Source organism: Myotis nattereri, assembly GCF_964212035.1.
Source record: "Myotis nattereri genome assembly, chromosome: 3".
In the NCBI taxonomy this organism is placed as follows: domain Eukaryota; kingdom Metazoa; phylum Chordata; class Mammalia; order Chiroptera; family Vespertilionidae; genus Myotis; species Myotis nattereri.
This window is the reverse complement of record NC_138077.1, coordinates 170279718-170304735: the sequence shown is the minus strand read 5'-3', so window position 1 is coordinate 170304735 and position 25018 is coordinate 170279718. Positions and strand designations below refer to the sequence as shown.

At 37.2% G+C, this 25018-nt stretch overlaps 1 protein-coding gene across 3 annotated transcripts in view; it reads left to right on the top strand.

The window, feature by feature from the left end:
• The window catches only part of RAVER2 (ribonucleoprotein, PTB binding 2), a gene marked incomplete at its 5' end in the record, with an annotated part of 84946 nt that overhangs the window by 45561 nt on the left and 14367 nt on the right, over positions 1-25018 (top strand). Inside the window, 6 exons of one of the 3 annotated variants that reach the window (XM_081087067.1) lie at positions 1403-1485; positions 4182-4286; positions 4441-4552; positions 7134-7402; positions 16614-16725; positions 18265-18401. In XM_081087067.1, the coding sequence (XP_080943193.1) occupies positions 1403-1485; positions 4182-4286; positions 4441-4552; positions 7134-7402; positions 16614-16725; positions 18265-18401 (818 nt within the window). Of the gene's footprint in view, positions 1-1399; positions 1486-4181; positions 4287-4440; positions 4553-7133; positions 7403-16613; positions 16726-18264; positions 18402-25018 lie in introns of all 3 variants that reach the window. The other 2 variants (XM_081087068.1, XM_081087066.1) reach the window with 2 other exon arrangements.

The window sequence follows — 25018 nt, the reverse complement described above, 5'->3', positions numbered from 1 at the left end:
AAGCTATATCTTCCTGGTCAAGCAAACAGGCTCAGTGTCTCGGCCCATTAGGTTTAGCAATGTCCAATTCCTTTTGCTTTATTCTTATTAATATTTAGCTAACTATGGTAACAATAGTGCTGTTCAGATCTTTTATATCTTTACTAATTTTCTGTCAACTTATTCTGTTAGTTATGTGAGGGAAGGATGGAGCAAGTGGGAGACCTAGCCAATAGCTTAGGGTAAAAGCAGCTAGATATGAGAGAGTGGACATTTTCAGTGTTTTGATTCTAGTTCTTGTTTTAAACTGGGAAATACTGTTTTCACTAAAAGCTGTGAAATATATTTTACTGTCTTATAACAAAATACAGTGACTCTCTGAAAAAAAGGAAGTAGTTTTTAATTTCTAACCATAAATTTTTGCTTTATATATTTTGAACCTTTGTTACTTGGTGTAGAGACATTTAAGCTTGTTTCATCCTCTTGATGAACTGACCTCTTTATCATTATGAAATGACCATTTTTTATCCTTCTTTCCTAATAAACAGTGTCTTTCTTTAAGCACCTCATCCTAATGATCTAATCTTCCTACCACCTACATTGAAACTAGCTCATTCTAAAGAAAGCATTTTCTAATAGTTTTCCAAAAACGTAATGGGCTGCCTCAGCAAGTAATGAAAATTTGAAACAGTTTTTAAAGCAAGGGATGAACTTGTAGGGATGTTATATATGTAAGTTCCAAATGTTTTTTTATCATTGGATTATTTGCTTTTTGAAGTGCTTTTTACATCTGACCTCCACTCATTCTAATTGTTGTATTGCTAGAGAAATGTGTATATTATGACTATTTCCAGTTACTTTATAATAATAAAATGAAATTGCTTCATTTATTTTGTTCATTTTGAAAAACATCTCCTGATATTTGTGCTCTTAGACAAATTTGATAAAGAGTATGGTTACCATTCATTCCTTTTATCAACTGTTGTTTCTTTTGACTTTATTATGTAAATATTTTTTATGTATATATATTTTCCTCACAATTGTACTGTGTAGTTTTCAAAGACAGGTTTGTATTATGTCCTTGCCTCCCACTCATTGCCAAAATACCCCAAACCTAACAAAAATACTGAGCAAATAACGTGGATTCAACTAGTAGCATACTTGTTAAAAGATGCTAAAGCACTAGAGAAGAGAAAAGCCAGGTTTGGTGTTTTACCATTATTACAGAAAGTGTGGGGATTTTAAATATCGCATGGAAAGAATCCTGTCCTTTTTGTGCACTGAAAAGGTCAGTATGTAAATGAACTTCCAATTAATTTGTTAAAAGTTTAAAGAAATATTCATTTATCCTTTTTGAAGTTTGTTTTATTTTTAAATTCCATATATATCATAAAATTAAATTACTTTTATTTTCTTAAAGCAGTTCTTGGAACACCTCACAGCTTGCCACATCTGATGAATCCATCCATCTCCCCTGCATTTTTACATTTGAATAAAGCACATCAGGTATATAAACAGCATTGAATATTGAAACATCAAAAATTTGTAGTGAATATTTTGTTTGTTCTTTACAAGTAAAGTTCTCAAGTTAAATGAGTATTTAAAAAAATACTTATTCATAAGTATAGGTACGTAAAAACATAATTTAGCCATGGCCAGTGTTGGTCAGTGGTTAAATGTTGGCCCATGCACTGAAGGGTTGAGGGTTCGAATCCTGGTCAAGGGCACATACCTAGGTTGTGGGTTTGCTCCCTGCCTCCCAGTCAAGCAACCAATTGATGTGTCTCTCTCACACTTCCTTCCTCTCTCATTCCCTCTCTTCCCTCTTTTCATCCCTCCTTTCCACTTTCTCTGAAAAACAATGGAAAAAATATCGTCAGGTGAGGATTAAAAACAAAGATATAAAAACATAATGAGAACATCAGATCAAATTAAGCTAATCAAAGCAGCATCGTTATGTATTTATTGATTCCTGTGTGTAAGGCATTAAGTAAGGAAGGGTATATTTTGTGTGGTACATTTTTCTGTAACTAAATCAGTATAGTCATTCATTGATTAACAATAGGGATATGTTCCAAGAAATTCATAGTTAGGTGATTTCATCATGTATGAACTCACCTGTGTTGGTACATCTATATTGGGCACTGGCAGGAATGGAAATTGCTTGGGTGAATCAGTGAGTGAGTAGTGAAGGCCGAGGACATTGCTGTACACTAGCATAGTCTTTATAAATACTGTACACTCAGGCAACATTAAATTCATAAAAATTATTTTTCTTCAATAAGTAAATCTTAACTTACTTTTACTTTTTTACTTTATAAATATAATTTTTATTTTTATTTATTTAAATATATTTTTATTGCTTTCAGAGAGGAAGAGAGAGATAGAAACATCAATGATGAGAGAGAATCATTGATCGGCTGCCTCATGCACATCCCCTACTGGGGATTGAGCCCACAACCCATGCATGTGCCCTTGATCGGAATCGAACCTGGGACCCTCAGTCCACAGGCCGACGCTCTATCCACTGAGCCAAACTGGCTAGGGCTAAATGTAATTTTTTTAACTTTTCAACTCTTGTAAAAACATTTAGCTTAAAACACACATTATTCATTTATACAAAAATGCTTCCTCTCTTTATATCGTTATTCTCTAAGCTATTTTTTATTTCAAATATTTATTACTTTTACTTAAAAAATTTTTTTTGTTAAAAACTAAGACACGAACACACATTAGCTCAGGATCACCAGTATCACTGCCTTTCACTTCCACATCTTTCCCCACTGGAAGGTCTTAGGGCATGGAGCTGTTATTCCCTACCACTGTCATATGTTTGGTCCATCATTGACCAGAATGTTATATGGTGCATGACTATAGCTCAGAATAAGTCCTCTTATGTGGCCTTAACTCAGAAGAGTATTTACAGAAAGAAAAACAATAAATGAATGAACAATAACTCTTATTCTTAAATTTTAATTGATGTTATAAAAATAATTCATATATTAGAGTAAAAATTTGTTTTAACTTTTTCAGATATGTATTTTAAAATGTGTTTGTATATATAACTATAATACTGGAGATGAACATTAACTTCAGGTAGCGTTAAGGCTGCATCTATATAGGAGCCCAGTTACAAATCAAACCTAATACGTAACAGGTGATTGTAGATTGGGTGAATGTCTGGTCCTACACCTTGCTTTCTAAGGGAAAGGCCTACTTTTATTTATTTTTCATTCTTAGAATCTAACATAGGACCTTGTATATTATAGGGCCTTTGTTCATTCATTTACTCAACATGTTTTAATGAGAATGTCACATGTACTAGAGGCTCTGCTGATCATTGAGGCTACAGTATTGAACACACGTTGATCACCACTGTTCTTACAAAATTTCAACAAATAGAGAAAATAAATAATTTATTACAATAAGGTGTGAAGAGTGATACAGAAAGGGTATTCAGAGAGTAGACAGTATTCTCTTTATTTTAGAATTAAAATCAAAATGCTTGATTTTGCCTTTAAGGCCTGTCCAAGCTGGGCTCACCTGCTCCCATGCTCAGGGCATCGCTGTCTCAGCTACAGTGGCCTGCTTTGGTCCTCACAGGGCCTTGCTCCCTTCTCCTTAGGTCTTTGCTCCTGCTGTTGCTTCTGCCTGGAGTGCTCTCCACTGCAGCATCGCCTGATTCCCCCAGATTTCGCCTAGTTATTCTCCGCAGCCTTCCAATCTCTGCGCAATAGTTGGTTCCCCAGGAAAACCTTTGAAATTAACAATCTCACTCAATCCGCCACTGTCTGTTCTCATAGCTCCTTGTATTTTCCCTTCGTGTGCTCATTGCCATTCGTATTTATGTTTTTATCATTAGTTAATGCCTTATTTCTTCGGGGAACGATAAGACCCATGAGGGCCGATCAGAGTGTTGTGTTTCCCACTATGTAGCACAGTGACGGACACGTAGGAAGTGCTCAGTCAGCCTTTGTTGGATGAGTAAATGAATAAGTAAATGATTGGATGATGCTGACATTAGAGTCACATCTTGTCTATCATTACAAGAATTCATTGCTGTTGTCTGCAGTTGAAACGTGAGATACAAAGAAGCTGTTGCTTTTGCTCAGATCAGCTAGAGAATTAAACCATGTGAATTAGGTTATACAACAAGCAGCTTCTGAAAATTAAACTAACTTGATGTTTTACGTTTTTCACAGAGCTCAATGATGGGTAACACTTCTAATTTATTCCTTCAGAACCTCTCCCATGTGTCACTGGCACAGCAACAGTTAATGAAGTTTGAGAACATTCATACTAATAATGTAAGTATGGAATTGCTTTTTCTTTTGGAATGAGTTCTTTTTTTTTCTATAATCAGGCTATTGGTCAGATTGAATTTTCATTTGTGTAGCCTCTTAACTCAGTTATATCCTGCTGCCATTGGCAAAGGTCTTACTTTCTCTTCTTCTTTTGCAGAAACCGGGATTACTTGGAGATCCCCCAGCGATGGTCCTTCAGGCTGCAGTAGGAATAGGGTCAGCACTTCCCTTGAAAACAGAGTTGGGTCATCATGGAGAAGCACATAAAAGTAAATGATGTGTATTTACTGAAAAGTCAGTAAACAGTCAGATTTGAGGTTTAAAGATAATTTACCTATATTCTACTTTTTACAGGAAGGTCAAATTTGAGTTTTTAGTCATTTAAAATTTCCAGGGCTCTTTTGGCTTTTCTGTTTTTAATATTAGAAAACTATTGATGTTGCTGACGGATTTGTTTCCACACCAAGATAAGACTTTCCCTGTGGGATAAGCTTTAATGTTTGGTAAAGGTTCGCAGCAGTGTGAGGCAAACACATAGGTCCATTTGAGAGTGACGTGCTGCCCACTGGGCTGACAACAGATTACACAGGCATCCATTGAACATCTGCCTGGATAAGAAAACCTTAGCTTTTATTAAGGAACTAGAGGCCCAGTGCACGAAATTCGTACACTCGGTGTGTGTGGTGGGTCCCTCAGCATGGCCTGCGCCCTCTCACAGTCTGGGAGCCCTCAGAGGATGTCCAACTGCCGGTGAGGTAGGAGAAGCTCCCGCCACCGCTGCTGTTCTTGCCAGCCGTGAGCCCAGCTTCTGGCTGAGTGGCGCTACCCCTGTGGGAGTGCACTGACCACCAGGGGGCAGCTCCTGCATTGAGCGTCTGCCCCCTGGTGGTCAGCGTGTGTCATAGCAACCAGTCATTTCGCCATTTGGTCAATTTGCATATTAGCCCTTTATTATATAGAATAGCTGGTGTTTGTTAATTTAAAGTTTCTTTATTTACTAGAGGCCCAGTTCTTGAATTTGTGCACCAGTGGGGTCTCTCGGCCTGGCCTGCGGAATTGTGCTGAAACCGGCTCTCTGACATCCCCCAAGGGGTTCTGGATTGTGAGAGGACTCAGGCCAGGCCGAGGGACCCCCACCAGTGCACGATCAGGGCCAAGAAGGGAATGCATGAGGTTGGTCAGCTGGGAAGGGCATGTGGGAGGGCTCCAGGTTGTGTCCAGCCCATCTCGCTCAGCCCTAATCTGCTGGACCCCAGCAGCAAGCTAACCTACTGGTCAGAGCGTCTTCCCCCTGGTGGTGGGTGCACATCACAGCAACTGGTCTACCAATCAACTGTCTGCCCCCTGGTGTTCAGTCACATCATAGCAAGCAGTTGAGCTGCCTTAGCATATCATTAGCATATTACCCTTTGATTGGTTGAACAGACAACCGGACACAGCATATTAGGCTTTTATATAGGATATCATTTTTTAAAATGTGATCTCCATATTAGTATTAGAAGAAAAATAATAATGTGTACAGTTCTTATTAAAAAAAAAAATAGGAGCATGGTGGTTAATGTGATTTCTTACTTGAATATGATTTTGAAAGACACTTTCAGTGTGAGGATTAACTGAAATTTGCTTGAAGTGGGCATGCTGGGGGACCAGGGGCCACCATTAATAAAATTAAAATATATAGATGGGTAACATATGTAGATGGGTAACATATATATCTTGTACATTAAACCAGCAAGTCAAATGATCAGATAACTCAGTTCTGGCTGTTAGTAAACCATTACATAGATACAGAAATTTTTATGGTATCATAGGGGTCTGTCCTAAAAAATAAATTCTGTATGCCTGAAAGCTTATGCAAATGTTTATTAGTTGTGTTGGATTAAATAATAAGCCATTTTCTTTTGCATGTGCTGCATTCAGTGTTCAATAAATATATCGCTAAGAGATAAAACCATCTCTTAAGTACATAATACTAAAAATAACTTAAGAAATTTGTTTAGTGAGTTTGTAAATTATAAATTTGACTTAAAGTAGTTATCAAAATTAGCTCTTTTCATTTAATTTTGATCTATAGATTGTTTTAAAAAGTGGAATGGTTCAGAATTTGCCTATTCAAGCTTTGATTTTTTTTCCCCCCAGAATTTCTTGTTATGCCCTAAAAATAAAAATGTAAAACTTTCATGTTAAATTTGCTGATCTATTCACAAATATTGATGTGTTTTAAATAGTGGTGTGCTAATGTTTAAAAACCAGTTCTCTAGGGTAAAAACATCTTGATCTGTAGAATTTGTGATTTCTGTGTGTAAACACTCCAACTGTGGTCGATTCAGGTTGCCAGTGTGAAGACACTGAACTGGAGAGCAGGGAAGAGATGAGCTGGTGCAAGAAAGCTGACCAAATTTATTGTTGGAGTTAATCTAATTTTACCAATTTTTAAGAGAGAATTTTTTAAACTGAAGACTATAATTATTCCTTCAAATATGGAAGCAGGCAAATTACAATGACTGGGCATTTTTAAAAAAGGCACTGATGCCACTGAAATGCCGAACAGTGCATACATTTTGCATTCAACTTTTAAAATAAAGAATTAAAACTTAGAATTAAAAAATGTAATATTCTTGAGACTATACTGGGAGTTGTTTAAGAAAGGCATGATTTCTATTATAGGTTTTTGTTTTCCTAGGAACCTGCTAATTTACAATTTCTAACCTCCCCTTTTGAATGTAACTGTTCTCTAATAGATTAAAAAATGTTTGTTTGCATTTTGCCTATAATTTATCAAAATCAAAAGTACTATTATGAATAAGTCTTGTCTAACCAAAAGTTTTTGGCATTTGTGGTTCCCTACAGCATCTAATCTGATTCCAACTCAAACAACTCTAACAGCTGGAATGGGCTTATTACCGTTCTTTCCAAATCAGCACATTGCTGGACAAGCTGGGCCAGGGCATGGGAATACTCAGGAGAAACAGCCAGCCTCCGTGGGAATAGCAGAAGGAAATTTCTCAGGGTCACAGGCTTATCTTCAGAGCTTTCCGAACCTTACTGCTGGAGGTTTGCTGGCAGGACACCATAAGCAACAACAGAGTCAGCCAAAGAGCACAGAGATGAGTTCAGGGGTAAGAAAACTCTGTGTGTGTGCACACACATACTCACACATACACAAACAATGCAGGTGCATGTTACAAGTACATGTGCGTTATATAAATTATATATATATATACACACACACACACACACACACACACACACACACACACACATATATACTAGGGGCCCGGTGCACGAAATTCGTGCACTGGGTGTGGGGAGGGGGGGGAGTGTCCCTCAGCCCAACCTGCCCCCTCTCACATACTGGGAGCCCTCAGGCGTTGACCCCCATCACCCTCCGATTGCCTGATCAGTCCCTTGCCCAGGCCTGACGCCTCCACCAGAGGTGTCAGGCTTGGACAGGGGACCCCCATCTCCCCCCGATCACTGTCTCTGGCCCCCACCCAGGCCTGAGGCCTCTGGCCCAGGAATCATGCCTGGGCAGGGGACCCCCATCTCCCTCTGATCACTTGCTCCACCCCCCGCCCAAGCCTGACACCTCTGACCCAGGCTTCAGGCCTGGGCAAGGGGACCATCATATCCCCCCAATCCCCGGCTCTGCCCCCCACCCAGGCCTGATGCCTCGGCCAGAGGAGTTGACCCTCATCACCCTCCGGTCACCAATCACCGGATCGGCCCCTTGACCAGGCCTGAGGCCTCCGGCAGAGGTGTCAGGCCTGGGCAGGGGACCCCCAGCTCCCCACGGTTGCAGGCTCCGCCCCTGCCCAGGCCTAACACCTCTGGCCTAGGCGTCCGGCCCAGGCAGCGGGGACCTGCAGTGGCAGCGGGGGGCACCGCGATCGTGGGCTTCGCTTTAGGCCCAGGCAAGGGACCCCTAGCTCCTGGGACTGCGAGCTTCAACCTTTCCCAGCTCCCATCGCTGGCTCCACCCCTACTTTCTGCTATCACTGGCCAGGGCGGCAAAGGCGCCTGATTCTCCGATCATGGCTGGGGGGCAGGGCAAAGGCGGCCCCAGGGCCGCCTTTGCCCTGCTTCCCCAGCTCTTAGCTCCCCCCTGGGTTTCCGATCACTGTCAGTGGCAGAGGGCTTCTTCCTGCTTTCCCTTTCGCCTCCCTGCATTGTGCCTACATATGCAAATTAGCCGCCATCTTGTTGGCAGTTAACTGCCAATCTTAGTTGGCAGTTAATTTGCATATAGCCCTGATTAGCCAATGAAAAAGGTATCGCCATACGCCAATTACCATTTTTCTCTTTTATTAGTGTAGATGTTTGTAAGACTTTGTAAGTAAATAATGCTGTTCTTTGAGATATACGCATTTTTTTCTATTTTAAATGTATTCTGTAGTTAGTTCGGGTATTATTTTAATATTGAGAGGGAGAATCAGTTTTATTTTATTAAATATGTCAAAGTCAGTTATGACACTCTGGTTTGTCTGAAAGAATCTAAACTCTGTTTTAATTCTGGAAGTTTTACCCAGTCAATGTTGTTTTTGTTGTTAATCCTCACCTAAGGATATTTTCCCATTGATTTATAGGGAGAATGGAAGAGAGAGAGAAAGACAGAAACATCAATGTGAGCAAAACAAATCAATTGGTTGCCTCCTGCACGAGTCCCCCCACTCCCCCACCAGGGCCTGGGAGGAGCCTGCAACCCAGGTACCTACCCTTGATCAGAATTGAACTTGGGACCCTTTGGTTGCAGGCCAACACTGTACCCACTGAGCCAAACCGGCTAGGGCCCCAGTCATTTTAATGGTTATAAACCACTGGCGTTTATAAATGTTATAATTGGTGGGTAAAATACAGTATATTTAATTTCCATTTTATTTGTACTCTAAAATTCCACTTTGCAAGTGGTGTAAAACTCAGGCTATAAGGAGAATATAAGAAAAAAAAAATCACCTAGTTGGCTATATTCAAATGTCAAAATAATATTGAATTTGTAAGAGGTTTGGTGCCACTTAGTCACATTCTATCCACTTTTATGGATAGAATGTCCTACAATTAAAAAATAAAACTAGGGCAGTACTTCGTAGAATGAATTTTTAAAAAATTATCTGCAAATATTAATTGCTTGAGTTATTGAGGGAAATTAAACAAATAGAATTTATATATGAATTACTTAATCTTTTTGCATCAGATCTTTAATTCATAGTAAATGAAAGCACCATGGTCTCTAGAAAAACTGGATATGAGGTGATACACATAATGGGCAAATGAGAAGCTATTCACAAGACGACAGCCAAAGTCAGGCAGACGTCCTTTCCCCACTGTGTATTCTTGGCACTCTTGTGAAACATAGTTGACCACAAATGCGTGGGTTTATTTCTGGGCTGTTTGGTCAATATTTGGGCAAAGTTTTATGCCAGTATCATACTGTTTTGATTACTATGGTTTTGTAGTATAGTTTGAAACCAGGAAGTGGAATGTCTCCAAATGTGTTCTTTCTCAAGGTATCCCTAGCCACTTGGGGTCTTTGGGTTCCATACAAATTATAGGATTCCTTTTCTATTACTGTAAAAAGTGCCATTGAAATTTTTACTGTAATTTGTTAAATTTATAGGTTGCTTTGGGTAGTATGGACGTTTTTTCCCCCTAAAATATGTTTTTATTGATTGTTTTTTAGAGAGAGAGGAAGGGAGAGGGATAGAGAGATAGAAACATCCATGAGAGAGAAAACTCATCAATGGGCTGCCTCCTGCACGGGGCGCCCCTCCCACCCCCACCCCGCCACCCCTCTAGGAGATCTAGCCTGCAACTTGGGCATGTGCCCTGAGCAGGACTCTAACCAATGGCCTTTTGTTTCCTGGGTCAGTGCTCAGCCACTGAGCTACACCGGCCAGGCGGTAGTATGGACATTTTAAAAATATTATTTCTTACATGATATTATTCTGTTAACAAAGGCTATCTTTCCAGTTGTATCGCTTTTTATTTCTTTTATCAATGTCTTATGCTTTCCAGTGTACAGATCTTTCACCTTCTTAGTTAAATTTATTTCTAAATATTTTATTCTTTTTGATATTATAAATTAGATTTTTCTTAATTAAAAAATAGTTTATTGATAGTATATTGTCAGTATATAGAAATGCCACTGATACAAACAGATTATTTAACATCTTCCTTTCTGATTTGGATGCCTTTTTATCCTTTTCTTGCCTAATTGCTCTCTGGCTAGGACTGCCAGTACTCTGTTGAATAAAATGGGCAACTGTGTCTTGTTCCTGATCTCAGAGGAAAAACGTTCAGCTTTTCACCATTGAATATGATGTTCTCTGTGGGCATGTCTTTTATGTATGGCTTTTATTATCTGGAGTTCTATTTGTAGCTTTTATTATGAAAGGATGTTCAGTTTTCACTAATGTGTTTTCTGTATCTATCGAAATCATTATGTTTCTTTTCCTTTATTCTATTTAATGTGGTGTATCACATTTATTGATTTGTATATGTTGAACCATTCTTACATCCCAAGGTTAAATCCCCGTGGATTGTGGTACATAACTCTTTTAATGGGTTGTTGAATTCAGGTTGCTTATATTTTGTTTAGGGTTGCTAATATTGATGAGGATTTTTGCACCTATGTTCATCAGGGATATTGGCCTAAATTTTTTTCTTGTAGTGTCCTTGTCTAGCTTTGGTATGAGGGAAGTGCTGGCCTTGTAAAACAAATTAGGAAGTGTTTATTGAAGAGTTTCCGAAGCACTGGCATTAATTCTTCTTTAAATATTTGGTAGAATTCACCAGGTAAGCCTGAGCTTTTCATTGTTGGGAATTTATTTCATTTTAAATTAATTTAGTTATTTTTATTGTTTAAAGTATTACACGTCTTCTTTTTTCCCCGAGTGACCCCCCAGCCACTCCCACCCCCAAGGGCAAGCCCCCACCGCCCCAGTGTCTGTGTCCGTTGGTTATGCTAATATGCATGCATACAAGTCCTTTGGTTGATTTCTAGCCCCTCCCTCCCCTGCCTTCTCTCTGAGGTTGGACGGTTTTTTCAGTGCTACCTTGTCTTAAGATCTATTTTTGTTCATCAGTTTATGTTGATCATTATATACCACATATGAGTGAGATCATGTGACATTTATCTTTCTCGGACTGGCTTATTTCCCTTATCATAATGCTCTCCAGTTCTGTCCATACTGTTGCAAATGGTAAAAGTTCCTTCTTTTTTATAGCAGTGTAGTATTCCATTGTGTAGATGTACCACAGTTTTTTAATCCACTCATCTGCTGATGGGCACTTAGGCTGTTTCAAATTTTAGCTGTTTTAAATTGTGCTGCTATGAACACAGGAGTGCATATATCCTTTCTGATTGGTGTTTCTGGTTTCTTGGGATATATTCCTAGAAGTGGGATTACTGGGTCAAATGGGAGTTCCATTTTTAGTTTTTTTGAGGAAACTCCATACTGTTTTCCACAGTGGCTACACCAGTCTGAATTCCCATCAGCAGTGCATGAGTGTTCCTTTTTCTCCACATCCTCACCAGCACTTGCCCTTTGTTGATGATAGCCATTCTGACAGGTGTGAGATGGTACCTCATTGTTGTTTTGAATTGCATCCCTCGAATGATTAGTGACTTTGAGCATGTTTTCATATGTCTCTGGGCCTTCTGTATGTCCTCTTTTGAAAAGTATCTACTTAGGTCCTTTGCCTATTTTTTGATTGGATCGTTTATCTTCCTTTTGTTAAGTTGTATGAGTTCTCTGTAAATTTTGGAGATTAAACCCTTAGCTGAAATAGCATTGACAAATATGTTCTCCCATGCAGTGGGCTTTCTTGTTGTTTTGTTGATGGTTTCTTTTGCTGTACAGAAGCTTTTTATTTTGATGTAGTCCCATTTGTTTATTTTCTCCTTAGTTTCCATTGCCCTTAGGAGCTGTATCGGTAAAGATATTGCTACAGCATATGTCTGATATTTTGCTGCCTATGAAGTCTTCTAAGATTTTTATGGTTTCCCGTCTTACACTTAAGTCCTTTAACCATTTTGAGTTTTTGTATATGGTGTAAGTTGCTGATCTAGTTTCATTTTTTTGTATGTATCTGAACAAATTTCCCAGCACCATTTATTGAAGAGACTGTCTTGACTCCATTGTATGCTCTTGCCTCCTTTGTCAAATACTAATTGAGCATAATGGCTTGGGTCGATTTCTGGGTTCTCTTTTCTGTTCCATTGGTCTATATGTCTGTTCTTGTGCCAGTACCAGGCAGTTTTGAGAATCGTGGCTTTGTAATACAGCTTGATATCTGGTATTGTGATCCCTCCAACTTTGGTCTTCTTTCTCAGGATTGCTGTGGCTATTTAGGGTCTTTTTTTATTCCAGATGAATTTTTGGAGAGTTTTTTCTAAGTCTGTGAAATATGCTGTTGGTATTTTAATAGGGATTGCATTAAATCTGTAGATTGCTTTGGGTAGTATGAACATTTTAATGATGTTGATTCTACCAGTCCATGAACACAGTATGTTCTTTCATTTGTTTATATCTTCCTCTGTCTCTTTTTTCAATGTCCTGTAGTTTTCTGAGCACAGGTCTGTAGTTTTCCGAGTACAGGTCTTTTACCTCCTTAGTTAAATTTATTTCTAGGTTATCTTAATTTTTTTGGTGCAGTGGTAAATGGGATTGTTTTTTTAGTTTCTCTATCTGTGAGTTCATTATTGGTGTACAAAAAAGCCATAAGTTTCTGGGTGTTAATTTTATATCCTCCTACCTTGCTGAATTCATTTATTAAATCTAGTAGTTTTATGATGGAGTCTTTGGGGTTTTCTACGTACAGTATCATGTCATCTGCGAATAATGACAGTTTTACTTCTTCTTTTCAAATTTGGATGCCTTTTATTTCTTCTTGTCTGATTGCTATGACTAGCACTTCCAGTAGTATATCAAACAGGAGTGGCAAAAGTGGGCATCCCTGTCTTGTTCCTGTTCTTAAGGGAAATGAATTTAGTTTTTGCCCATTGAGTATGATGTTGGCTGTAGGTGTGTCATATAGGGCTTTTATTATGTTGAGATATGATCCCTCTATTCCCACTTTGCTGAGAGTTTTTATCAAGAAAGGGTGTTGGATTTTGTCAAATGCTTTTTCTGCATTGATGGATATGATCGTGTGATTTTTGTCTCTCAATTTGTTTATGTCATGTATCACATTTATTGATTTGTGAATATTGTACCATCCTTGCGTCCCTGGAATAAATCCCACTTGGTCATTGTGTATGATCTTTCTAATGTAATAGTGGATCCGATTTGCTAGAATATTGTTGAGGATTTTAGCATCTATATTCATGAGGGATATTGGCCTGTAATTCTCTTTCATTGTGGTGTCTTTATCTGGTTTTGGAATTAGGGTAATGCTGGCTTCACAGAAAGAGCTGGGAAGTGTGCCTTCCTCTTGAATTTTTTGGAATAGTCTGAGGAGGATGGGTTTTAGTTCTTTGAATGCTTGGTAGAACTCCCCTGTAAAGCCGTCAGGACCAGGCTTTTGTTTGCTGGAAGATTTTTTTTTTTTTTTACAGAGAGGAAGAGAGAGGGATAGAGAGTTAGAAACAAGGATCAGCTGCCTCCTGCACAACCCCTACTGGGAATGTGCCCGCAACCAAGGTACATGCCCTTGACCGGAATCGAACCTGGGACCCTTGAGTCTGCAGGCCGACGCTCTATCCACTGAGCCAAACCAGCCAGGGCTGCTAGAAGATTTTTGATCACTGCTTCAATTTCTTCGATAGTTATTGGCCTATTTAGGTTTTTTGATTCTTCCTGATTGAGTTGTGGAAGCTTTTATTTTTCTAAGAAATGTCCATTTCATCCAGGTTGTCCAGTTTGTTGGAATAGAGTTGTTCATAGCATTTTTTTCATAATCCTTTGTATTTCTGTGGGGTTGGTTGTTACTTCAACTCTTTCATTTCTGATTTTGTTTATTTGGGTCCTCTCTCTTTGCTTCTTGGTTGTTGGGAATTTTTTAATTAATCCTTACTCATTATTGCTCTGTTCAAATTTCTTTATGATTCAATCTTTGTAGAATGTTTCCAGAAATTTATCCATTTCTTGTAGTTTATCCAATTTGTTGGCATATGTTTGTTGCTAATAGTCTATTATGATCCTTTGTATATCTGTGGTATCAGTTATAATGTCTCCTCTTTCATTTATAATTTTGAGTCCTTTCTCTTTTGCTCTTGGTTAGTCTAGCTAAACGTTTAGTTTACCTTTGAAGACATCAATACTTCGCTCTATTGATCTTCCTTTCTCTTATCTGTTTTACTTATTTCTACTGTAGTAAATAATATTTCCTTACTTGGATTAATTTTAGGCTTAGTTTGTTCTTTTTCTAATTCCTTGAGGTGTAAAGTTAGGTTGTTCGCTTTTTTCTTCATATAGGCATTTACCGCAATACAATTCTACCTTAGAACTGCTTTTGCTGCATCCCGTAACTTTTGAGTATGTTGTTTTCCATTTTTATTTGTCTCAAGAGATTTTTTTTAAATTTCCCTTTTATCTCTTCTTTAACCCATTAGGAGTGTGTTGTTTAATTTCTACATATTTGTGATTTTTCTACTTTTTTTCCTGTTATTGATATCTAGCTTCATACCCCTGTGGTCAGAACAACACCTGAGATTGTTTCAGTGTTCTTAAATCTGTTAAGGCTTGTTTTGTCACTCAACCTTTTTTTGTTTTTGCTTCTGCTTTTGGTGTCATATCCAATAAATCTTTGCCAAATTTAATAACATGAAGCTTTCCATGTAAGCTTTTCCTTTTAGAGATTTATAGTTTAGCTCTTACATTTAGGCCTTTGATCCATTTTGAGTTAATTTTTGTATATGGTGTTAGATAAGAATCTACTTCATTCTGTTACATGTGGATATCCAAGTATTTGTTGAAAAGACTGTCCATTCCCCATTGAATAATCTTGACACTCGTTAAAAATCATTTAACCATGTACATATGTGGGGATTTATCTCTGGGATCTGTATTCTGTTCCATTCACCTGTTTGTCTGTTTTTATGCCAGTATCACACTGTTAAGATTACTATAGCTTTATAGTAAGTTTTGACATCATAAAGTGTGGGCCCTCTATTCTTGTTTCTTTATCACTTTCCAGCAACTTTGGGGGAGTCCCTTAATATGAACCTTAGGATGAGCTTTCATTTTCTGCAAAAAAGTTGGAATATTAATTGGGATTATTGAATCTGTAGATCAATTGGGGTAGTACTGACACTTTAACAGTATTATTTCCAATTCATGAACATGGGATGTATTTTCATTTATTTGTCATCTTTTAATTTTTTCAACAATGTTTTATAGTTTTTCAGTGTACAAGTACTTATCCTTGGTTCAATTAATTCCTAAGTATTTTATTCTACTGGAATTGTTTTCTTTTTGTATTGTCCTTTGTTAGTATATACAAACACAACTGTTCTTTGCATGTTGATTTTTGTATCCTGAAATTCATTTATTAGTTCTAACAGTGTTGGTGTAACCTTCTTTATGTCATATGCAAAGAGAGATAATTTTACTTTTTTGTTTCTAATTTGGATGCCTTTTATATCCTTTTCCTGCTTAGTTGCTCTGGCTAGAACTTCCAATACTGTGTCGAACAGAAGTGGTGAAGGCATCTTCGTCTTATTCTTGATCTTCAGTCTTTCACTATTGAGTATAACATTAGCTTTTTCACACATGACTTTTTTATGGTAGTTTCCTTCTGTTTCTAGTTTGCTGAGGGTATTGAATTTTGTCAACTGCTTTTTCTGCATCAATTAAGATGATTATGTGTTTGTTTCATTTCTCTTTAAATGTTTGGTAGAATTCTCCAGTGAAGCCATTTCATCCATTAGCATTATTCTGGCTAATGTAATATAGCTGTTAAGAAAGAAAGGGTTCCAGGCCTGGCTCCAACACATACTATGTACGTTTTAGAAAAAAAAAAATGTTGATAACTTTGTTTCTGGAAATAAGTTATGAAATTTGTTTTTTCTTCTGAAGATGAATTGTCTCCTGGTTCAAATGAGAAGGTTGTACAAGATCTCTTTTAATTGTCTTTCAGTTCTAAAGTTCAATGGTTCCAGAATAGTCTTTTAAAAACTTACTGAAAAAATAATAGCAGGTGAAATATGATAATTTTAATCAATATCCAGAAATATTTCATAACTTTATATCTTCATAGGTAGAAACATTAGTTTCTACAAGTTTTTAGCACACTAGGTTTATTGAAGAATAAGTATTTCCTTATTCCTTCTTCATTTTTATTTTCTTGTACTTCTTATTAAGTTCCTACTCTTTTGTTTTTGATAAATAGGCTGCCTCTAAGAATCAGACTTCACTCTTGGGAGAACCGCCAAAAGAAATCCGGCTGAGTAAAAATCCCTACTTAAACTTGGCCAGTGTGCTGCCCAGTGTGTGCTTATCATGTAAGTGAGAACTCAGTATTAATATTTTGGAGTTTCATTGAATACTTTCCATAATGAGTTTTACTTCAGTTTTTAATTTGATAGAAACAAATCATGCCTATTGACCAGTTAAAGCCTAAATTATGATCCCGGTCTTTAAAATGAAAGAATAACTAAAATTAACCCTTAAAATGCATTTTACGTTAAGGAAGGCATCTTTTATAATATTTTATTAAGAATATAATTAATTTTTTGAATTATTGAATCATTAAAAAATAATTGGGCAGAAGAATTATTTGGCACAATAATTCTTTACAGATAGAATCATATTTCTAAAATAGAGTTTTAAACTTCTAAGTAATTTAATATATCTGGAGTATTAGCCAAATACACCAAAAACATATGAGCTACTCAATGGCAGAAGTGGAATTCTCGTGTACTTTTTTGGAGGGTCTCCTCAGGCCTTCAGTTCGTGTAAATTAACAGTCTTAAGAGAAAATCAAAACTGTGGCTTACGCTGTACATATACTAGGGTTTTCACTAGAACATCGTTGTAAACGGTAAAAACTAGAAAGTGCCTTAAGGTCCGTTTACAGGAATGAATAGTTTGTCATAAAATGGAATATTATGCAACTTTTCTTTTATAATCATGTACTAATGGAAAATGATCTCTAAAACAAATTAAGTGGAAAAAGCAAATGTATGTATAAAATGATTCCATTTGTTTATTTAAAGCCAAATATTCTTACATGTACATATTTGAATGTGTAAATGGATAAAGTAAATCTGGGAAAATAAATTTTAAACTGTCACCCCTGGGAAAAAGAATAGGATTGGTTGAGAAGAGATGAAAGATGAATTTTGTTTTTAATGTGCATTATCTTTATTTTATCGAGTATCCTCTTGAATCTAAACATTAATTTCTAATTTTTTAAAAGCCAGAAAAAAATTTAATATGCTTTTAGAACATCTATATTTTTAACTGGTCTAAAAATTGATAGTTACAACTGTTACATAAACAAGAAAGGTTAGTTTACATTCTGTATGCCTTGTTTTGGAGATTATACGTACATATGCATTTTTAAAAATATGTTTTTATTGATTTCAGAGAGGAAGAGAGATGGAGACAGATAGAAACATCAATGATGAGAAACAATCATTGATTGGCTTGATTGGTTGCCTCCTGCAGGCTCCCTACTGGGAATCGAGCCTGCAACCTGGGCATGTGCCCTTGACTGGAATCGAACCTGGGACCCTTCAGTCCATAGACCAATGCTCTATTTAATGAGCCAAACTAGCTGGGGCTAGACTTTTATTTTTTCAATGTTTCCAACAAAATTATTTACCCATAGGGCAAACTTTCATTCAGTTATTTTAAATGACTAAGACAACACCATATACTGTATATATTTTTTCTCCTGGGGATAATGTAGATATATATTCTGGCAAGCTAAAATTGGTGTTCTATTTGAAAATATGCTGAATTAATGAGTTTGTACTCTGTTTATAATGAACAATAAAGCAACCTAACTAAAATATATGTATTGATTTTGCCTTTAGCCCCTGCAAGTAAAACCACTCTACAGAAGACTGGAATTGCAAGCAACATTCTGGAGGCAATCTCTCAGGAAAATGAATCACAACACACATTGGAAAAGTGCATTGCGTATTCTCAGCCTTTTGGTGATTATGCACAGGTAAATGAGTCTCAGATTTTGATGATATGTAGAAAAATTGGTTCAACCTCATATTGAGTTCACTGAGTATGAAATTGTGATCCCTATACTATAAGAGGAAATTAAAATTGCACTGATCTACACAATATTTTTTTGCTTACCATTTGGAATTTTAGTACATATTCAAGAAATTGCTAAGTATCATTTTGCACTATTTACCTGGCATTGTTTACACTATTGGTTGGCAAACTACAGAACAACTCCAGCCCACCATTTGTTTGGTAAATAAAGTTTTATTAGAATACGGCCGGGTTCATTCATTTAAACCTGGTCTGCAGTGCTGCTGTGCCACAGCAGAGAGTTGAGTAGTTCTAATAGAGACTTTATGGCTGCAGGGTTAAATATTTACAATGTAGCTCTTTACAGAAAAACTCTGCTGACCTCTGATTGACCCCAGTCTAGACCTGGCTAAGAACCCCAAGGAAATGCCTCTGTTGTTCACCACTGCTCATTTATGTAGAAACATGATAACTACAGGCACTATTCTGCTAACTTTTAAACCAAACAGTCAATAACATGGAAAGTATTATATTCATAAGGTGTACCATACCATTACCTACTTATGTCAGTTTTGCTTTGCTTTTTTCCCCTTCAGTTTATTCTTAGTGACTTTAACTGAGAATGTATGTCATGTTAGCAGTATATGATATGTGATCATGAGGGTCTTACGATGAACAATTCTGATTCCTTCTCATTTCCCAGCGTAGTCAGCTTCTTCCCGTCTCTGTCCTCTCTGTGGGAGCAGTGCTTCCACTTTGATTTCCTGGAAGCAACTCTGTGTTTGTCTCCCCTGTCTCTAATGAACTTAGAAAAGGAAACCAGTGGGAATTCATTTAGAACAATTGATGCCTAAATATGCTTTTATGATAGGGTACTAGAAACGCAGGTCAAATAGACTGTAGAAATGGTGCAGCTGGATATTAGCAAAATATATGACAAGGGTCTCTTGTCTACCTGTGGGAAAGGGAGAAATCTAGGTTGGACGATGATGTAATTAGGTGGCAGCTACTTATATTTAAGGGATAGCAGTCATGAAGGGACACAGCCTGGAAGGCATTCTCTTACGTGTTTCATAAAACTTCATCTTTGTTCCCTTACTAGTTAACATTTTATTTTTATTTTTTTAATTAAATCTTTATTGTTCAGATTATTACATTTGTTCCTCTTTTTCCCCCCCATAACTCCCCTCCTCCCAGTTCCCGCCCCACCCTCCACCCTCACTCTCCACCCACTGTTCTCATCCATAGGTGCATGATTTTTGTTCAGTCTCTTCCCGCATCTCCCTCACCCCTTTCCCCCCAAGAATAGTCAGTCCATTCCCTTTCTATGTCCCTGATTCTATTATAATCACCAGATTATTTATTCACTTGATTCTTAGATTCACTTGTTGATAGATGCATGTTTGTTGTTCATAATTTTTATCTTTACCTTTTTCTTCTTCTTCCTCTTCTTAAAGGATACCTTTCAGCATTTCATATAATACTGGTTTGGTGGTGATGAACTCCTTTAGCTTTTCCTTATCTGTGAAGCTCTTTATCTGACCTTCAGTTCTGAATGATAGCTTTGCTGGATAAAGTAATCTTGGTTGTAGGTTCTTGGTATTCATCACTTTGAATATTTCTTGCCATTCCCTTCTGGCCTGCAAAGTTTCTGTTGAGAAATCAGCTGACAGTCGTATGGGTACTCCCTTGTAGGTAACTGAGTTTCTTTCTCTTGCTGCTTTTAAGATTCTCTCTTTGTCTTTTGCTCTTGGCATTTTAATTATGATGTGTCTTGGTGTGGTCCTCTTTGGATTCCTTTTGTTTGGGGTTCTCTGCCCTTCCTGGACCTGTAAGTCTATTTCTTTCACCAGGTGGGGGAAGTTTTCTGTCATTATTTCTTCAAATAGGTTTTCAATATCTTGCTCTCTCTCATCTTCTGGCACCCCTATAATTCTGATGTTGGTATGCTTGAAGCTGTCCCAGAGGCTCCTTACACTATCTCCGTATTTTCGGATTCTTTTTTCATTTTGCTTTTCTGGTTGGGTGTTTTTTGCTTCTTCGCATTTCAAATCTTTGCCTTGATTCTTGCGCTCCTCTGGTCTGCTGTTGGGAGTCTGTATAGTATTCGTTATTTCAGTCCGTGTATGCTTAATTTCTAGTTGGTTCTTTATCATAACATCGAGGGTCTCATTAGATTTCTTGAGGATCTCACTACATTTATCAGCGGCTTCTAGACAGTTCTTAAGAGACCTTGAAAGTGTGGTTCTGAACTCAATATCCTCCATTGACAGTTTTGTCCTGTTTCTTTGTCTCCGCATTTTTTATGCTTTCTTGGTGCACCCTCTAGTGGTCTTTGTGCGCAGTCTTGTTGTAGTTAAGCCTTGATTGTTGTCGGCAATACCGGGGGTAATTTGACCTCCAGGCTAACTGGCTATGAGAGTCCGCTGTGTCTGACATTTTAAATAATGACATATGTAAGTACATTGGTTGTATGCTGGTTATATTTCTAGGTGACAAAAGCCAATGAAATAATCAGGAATGTATAAAATCTTTCATGAATAGTTTATAGCTGTGAAAATTAGAAGCAACCTAAATTTCCAACAATTTATAGGACTGAGTATACAAATTATGTCATATTTATACCATGAAATACAATGCAAGTATTAAAAATTATATAAAGCAATATGTAAACACATAAAATATTTTATAATCAATTGTTAATTTTAAAAATTCATAAAATATAGTCCCTGTGCAATTTTTTTGTTTGTTTCTTTATAAGGAACAAAATTTAATTTTATAAACAGGAAGAAGCACAATAATTAAGATGTAGTTAAATGTATGATTTAAGTTTTAAAAGTTATTTTTTCTACTTACCTTCCCTTTTATTTCGCTTTTGGAATTAGCCTTGCTTTTCTCACTAGCAGTTTTATTAGATTACTGTGGTTTTGAATACTTAAATCCGCAGAAAGCCACTTTGCCATTTACACGTGGAGCAATTCTGTCATAAAGATGCCTCTTGCATCGCCAGCCCTCTTCCTGCCTCTCCCTTGCTTACCCAGAGATCCTGTGAGGGTGGGTCCTCCCTGGATTCCGCGTTCCCGGGGCAGCCCCTGCTGTTTCCTCAGGCTTGTTCATAAAGTGAGATTTGTTCTTTCTCATGTTCTTTCCTCCTCATAAAGTAAACTTAATTAAATGTTACTCATGGAATGAAGTGACTAGTAAAAGGTGGTCATGTTTTAGGAATCCTTCTATTTCCAGTGCTGAAATGGAGGAAGAGGTCTAAGGGAAGGAAACCAACGTTTTTGCTTTGTTTTGAACACTTGCTACATGCTCTGCAATAAAAGCATTAAGTACGCTTAACCATCTTGTGAGCTTAAAATGACCGCCTGCATAATACAAATGGAAAGCATAAAGGGATAAATAATCTTTCCAAGTTCATGCAGTTAGGAAATGACTTCTCTGATTCCAAAGCCCACATTATCATTATACCAGGGAGAAGTTTCTCCAGACATGGGGTGGTGTTTTATAGAGACTGGTTGGTTGGTTGGTTGGTTGGTCAGTCGGTCTGCACTGGCTGCTGTGTGTAAAGATTAGGAGAAAAAGCTATGTCAAGATATAGATAGATATAATAATGCCTATTTCCAATAAAACTATCACCCTTAAAAATTCTGGTTGGCATCCAGTATTGGTGAGGTTGTTTGTGTCAGATTATTCCTCCTGCATGTAATTGTTACTAAATTGTATTCAATATGAAAGAAAAACAGCTCTTGGTAGGCTCTGGAGAGCGACCAACAGCAGGCAGAAATGGAAGGGGACTCAGTCCTTGAAAGAGGGAACCTGTACTGGATGAGACGTGTGTTTCCGTGGCTTTTTGACCTCCCCCCTACTTCCTCCCTCTCCCCTCCCCCCATTTATGCAGAAAAGTGCAGTCTTGCCAGCTGGTGGGATCAGAGGCCAGAGTTCAGGACTGTTCACAAGGCTGAGAAGAAAGGGAGTAATTTCGGGAAAAGGGGTTTCATAAGAAGGAGCCTCAAAATCTGTGAACTCAGCCCAAGTGCACTTGACTGACTTGACTGTGTTTGTGTGAGGGCGACTCTAGGGGACCTGGTGGAAAGCACAGATGGAAAGGAAGACCTGTGAAGAGATACACCTCCTCCCCAGCACAGAGGACAATTTGGTGTTTGAGTTCAGAAAAGGTAACTCCTTACAACAAAAACCAACAGTCTTCAGAGGAAGATTATACAATCCACAGTCTCTATGATACTTCATCTACAGTGTCCAGTAAAAAGAATTACTAGATAAAAAACAGAATGTGACCTGCCATTAAGAAGAAAGGACTCCAAGGAGACCCAGATGTTGGTCTTAGTAGACAGTCTTATCTAAAACAACTACTATAATTATGTTCAGGAACTTTAAAAAAATAAGGCCAAATGAACAGGTAGGGAATTTCAGGGAAAATACATTCTAAAAAAGAAGTATAGAATCTCTAGAATTGAAACATATGGTATCTGGAAAAAAAATACACTGTTTGGGCTTAGAGGAAGATTAGAGAAAGGAAGGGAAAATGGTTCAGTTAACATAGACAAATCAAGAGAAATAATTTAGTCTGAAGAACAGAGAGAAAGAGGTTGAAACCAATGAACAGACCCTCAGGAATCAGAGGGACAATATCAAGCAGTCTAACATAAGTATAATTGGAGTCTCAGGAGGAGAGGAGAAAGATAAATGGGGCATAAAATATTTGAAGAAATAATGGTAAAAAAAAAAAACAAAACTTCCCAAATTTGGTTTAAAAAAAGACTTAGAGATCTGAGAAGTTCAGAGACCTCCTCTGCAAAACAGGATAAAGAAAAGCAACATTTTTTTAAATCTAGGCACATTAGTTAATATGCTGAAAACCAAAGTTATAATGAGATTATCATGAAAGCAACCACAGAACAGTAACACACATTTTCTTGAGCTAGACTTTCTCAACCTTGGCACTATTGACATTCTGGGCTGGGTACTTCTGTTGTGCAGGGCTGTCTTGTACATTGTTGGATGTTTAGCATCATTCTTGTCTTCTACCCATTCGATCCCACCTCCCCCAACTGAGAACCACTTGTTAAAACAGCTGGTTAATGTGGGTAAAATAAAAAAGATAATATATTTTTTCTTTTAAAATTTATTTAAAAACAGCATCATGACAGAATATTGTGGGGTTTATAATGTTTGTAGATTTAATATATTTGACAGCAGTACAAAAGACAAAATGGGGTGAGTGAAATTATGTTTGTGGGGTTATTACATTAGAACAATATTAACTCTAAGTAGGCTGTGATAAATTATGGAATACTTATTGTAATCCAGAAAGCAGCTGTTAAAAATTACAAAGAAGTATAGCTAAAATGTCAATCATTTTATTATTATGGAATTTTAAGAACATTTGATTAAGTCAAAAATATCAGGAAAGGAGAGAAAAATAGGATGAATAGAAAACAAATAGCTAAATGATAAATCTCAATTGAATGATGATAATAGTTAAATGAAAATGGACTGTATGTCCAATTAAAACAAAGAGATTGTCAGAACAAGGCAAAATTGTACATCTTTACCACTTCTATTCAACCTTTTACCTAAGGTTTTAGTGCAAAAAAGTTTTTAAAAGTATGGAATAGGAAAGTAAAAGTGAAAATGTCTCCTTGCATATGACATGATTCTTTACATTAAATTCTAAGAATCTGAAAAACAATCAGACTAATAAGTAAACTTTGCAAAGTCACAAGATAGAAGGGCAATATGGAAAAAATGAATTGTATTTCTCTGGGACTCTTACAAGGCTATGTACATGTGTAGGATTGCATATGCTTAGGAAAGACCCTAAAATGAAGACAAAATTGTCAGCTCTCTGGCTGGGTTGAAGGCATGGCCAAACACACACACACACACACACACACACACACACACACAGCCCCTCAGCAAAGTCTGGGAGCATTATTGGCTCCAGGTGTTAAAGGGAATCTCTGTCCAATCATCATCTGGCCACTAAGCTAACAGTACAGTCTTCAGTGACCACACACGACAAAGAAAACAGACTTTATATAACTAGTTTAGAAAAGTCACTAAAACAACAAAGAGCAATAACAAATTTTGAAGAGGGAGTGCAATCTGATTTCCAGAGTTGCCACATTATATTATTTTAAGTGGCCAGTTTCAACAAGAAAACCTGAGACATGCAAACAAGTAAAAATGTATGGCTCATACACTGGAAAAAGCAATTGAGAGAAACTCGTCCTAAGGAAGCCTACACATTGTACTTACTAGACAAAGACTTAAATCACCTATTTTAAGTATATTTAAAGAATGAAAGGAAACCATATCTAAGGAACTAAATGAAAGTATGAAAACAATGTCTCACAAAATAGAAAATTTCAATGAGACAAATTATTTAAAAAGGATCAAATAGAAATTCTGGATTTGAAACGTACAATAGCTGAAATGAAAAGTTTTCTAGGGCACAGCAGCAGATTTGAACAGGCAAAAAAAGGAATCAACATGTTTGGAAGAGAGGTCAATTGAAATTACACAGTCTGAAGAATAGATAAAGACAAGAAAAAT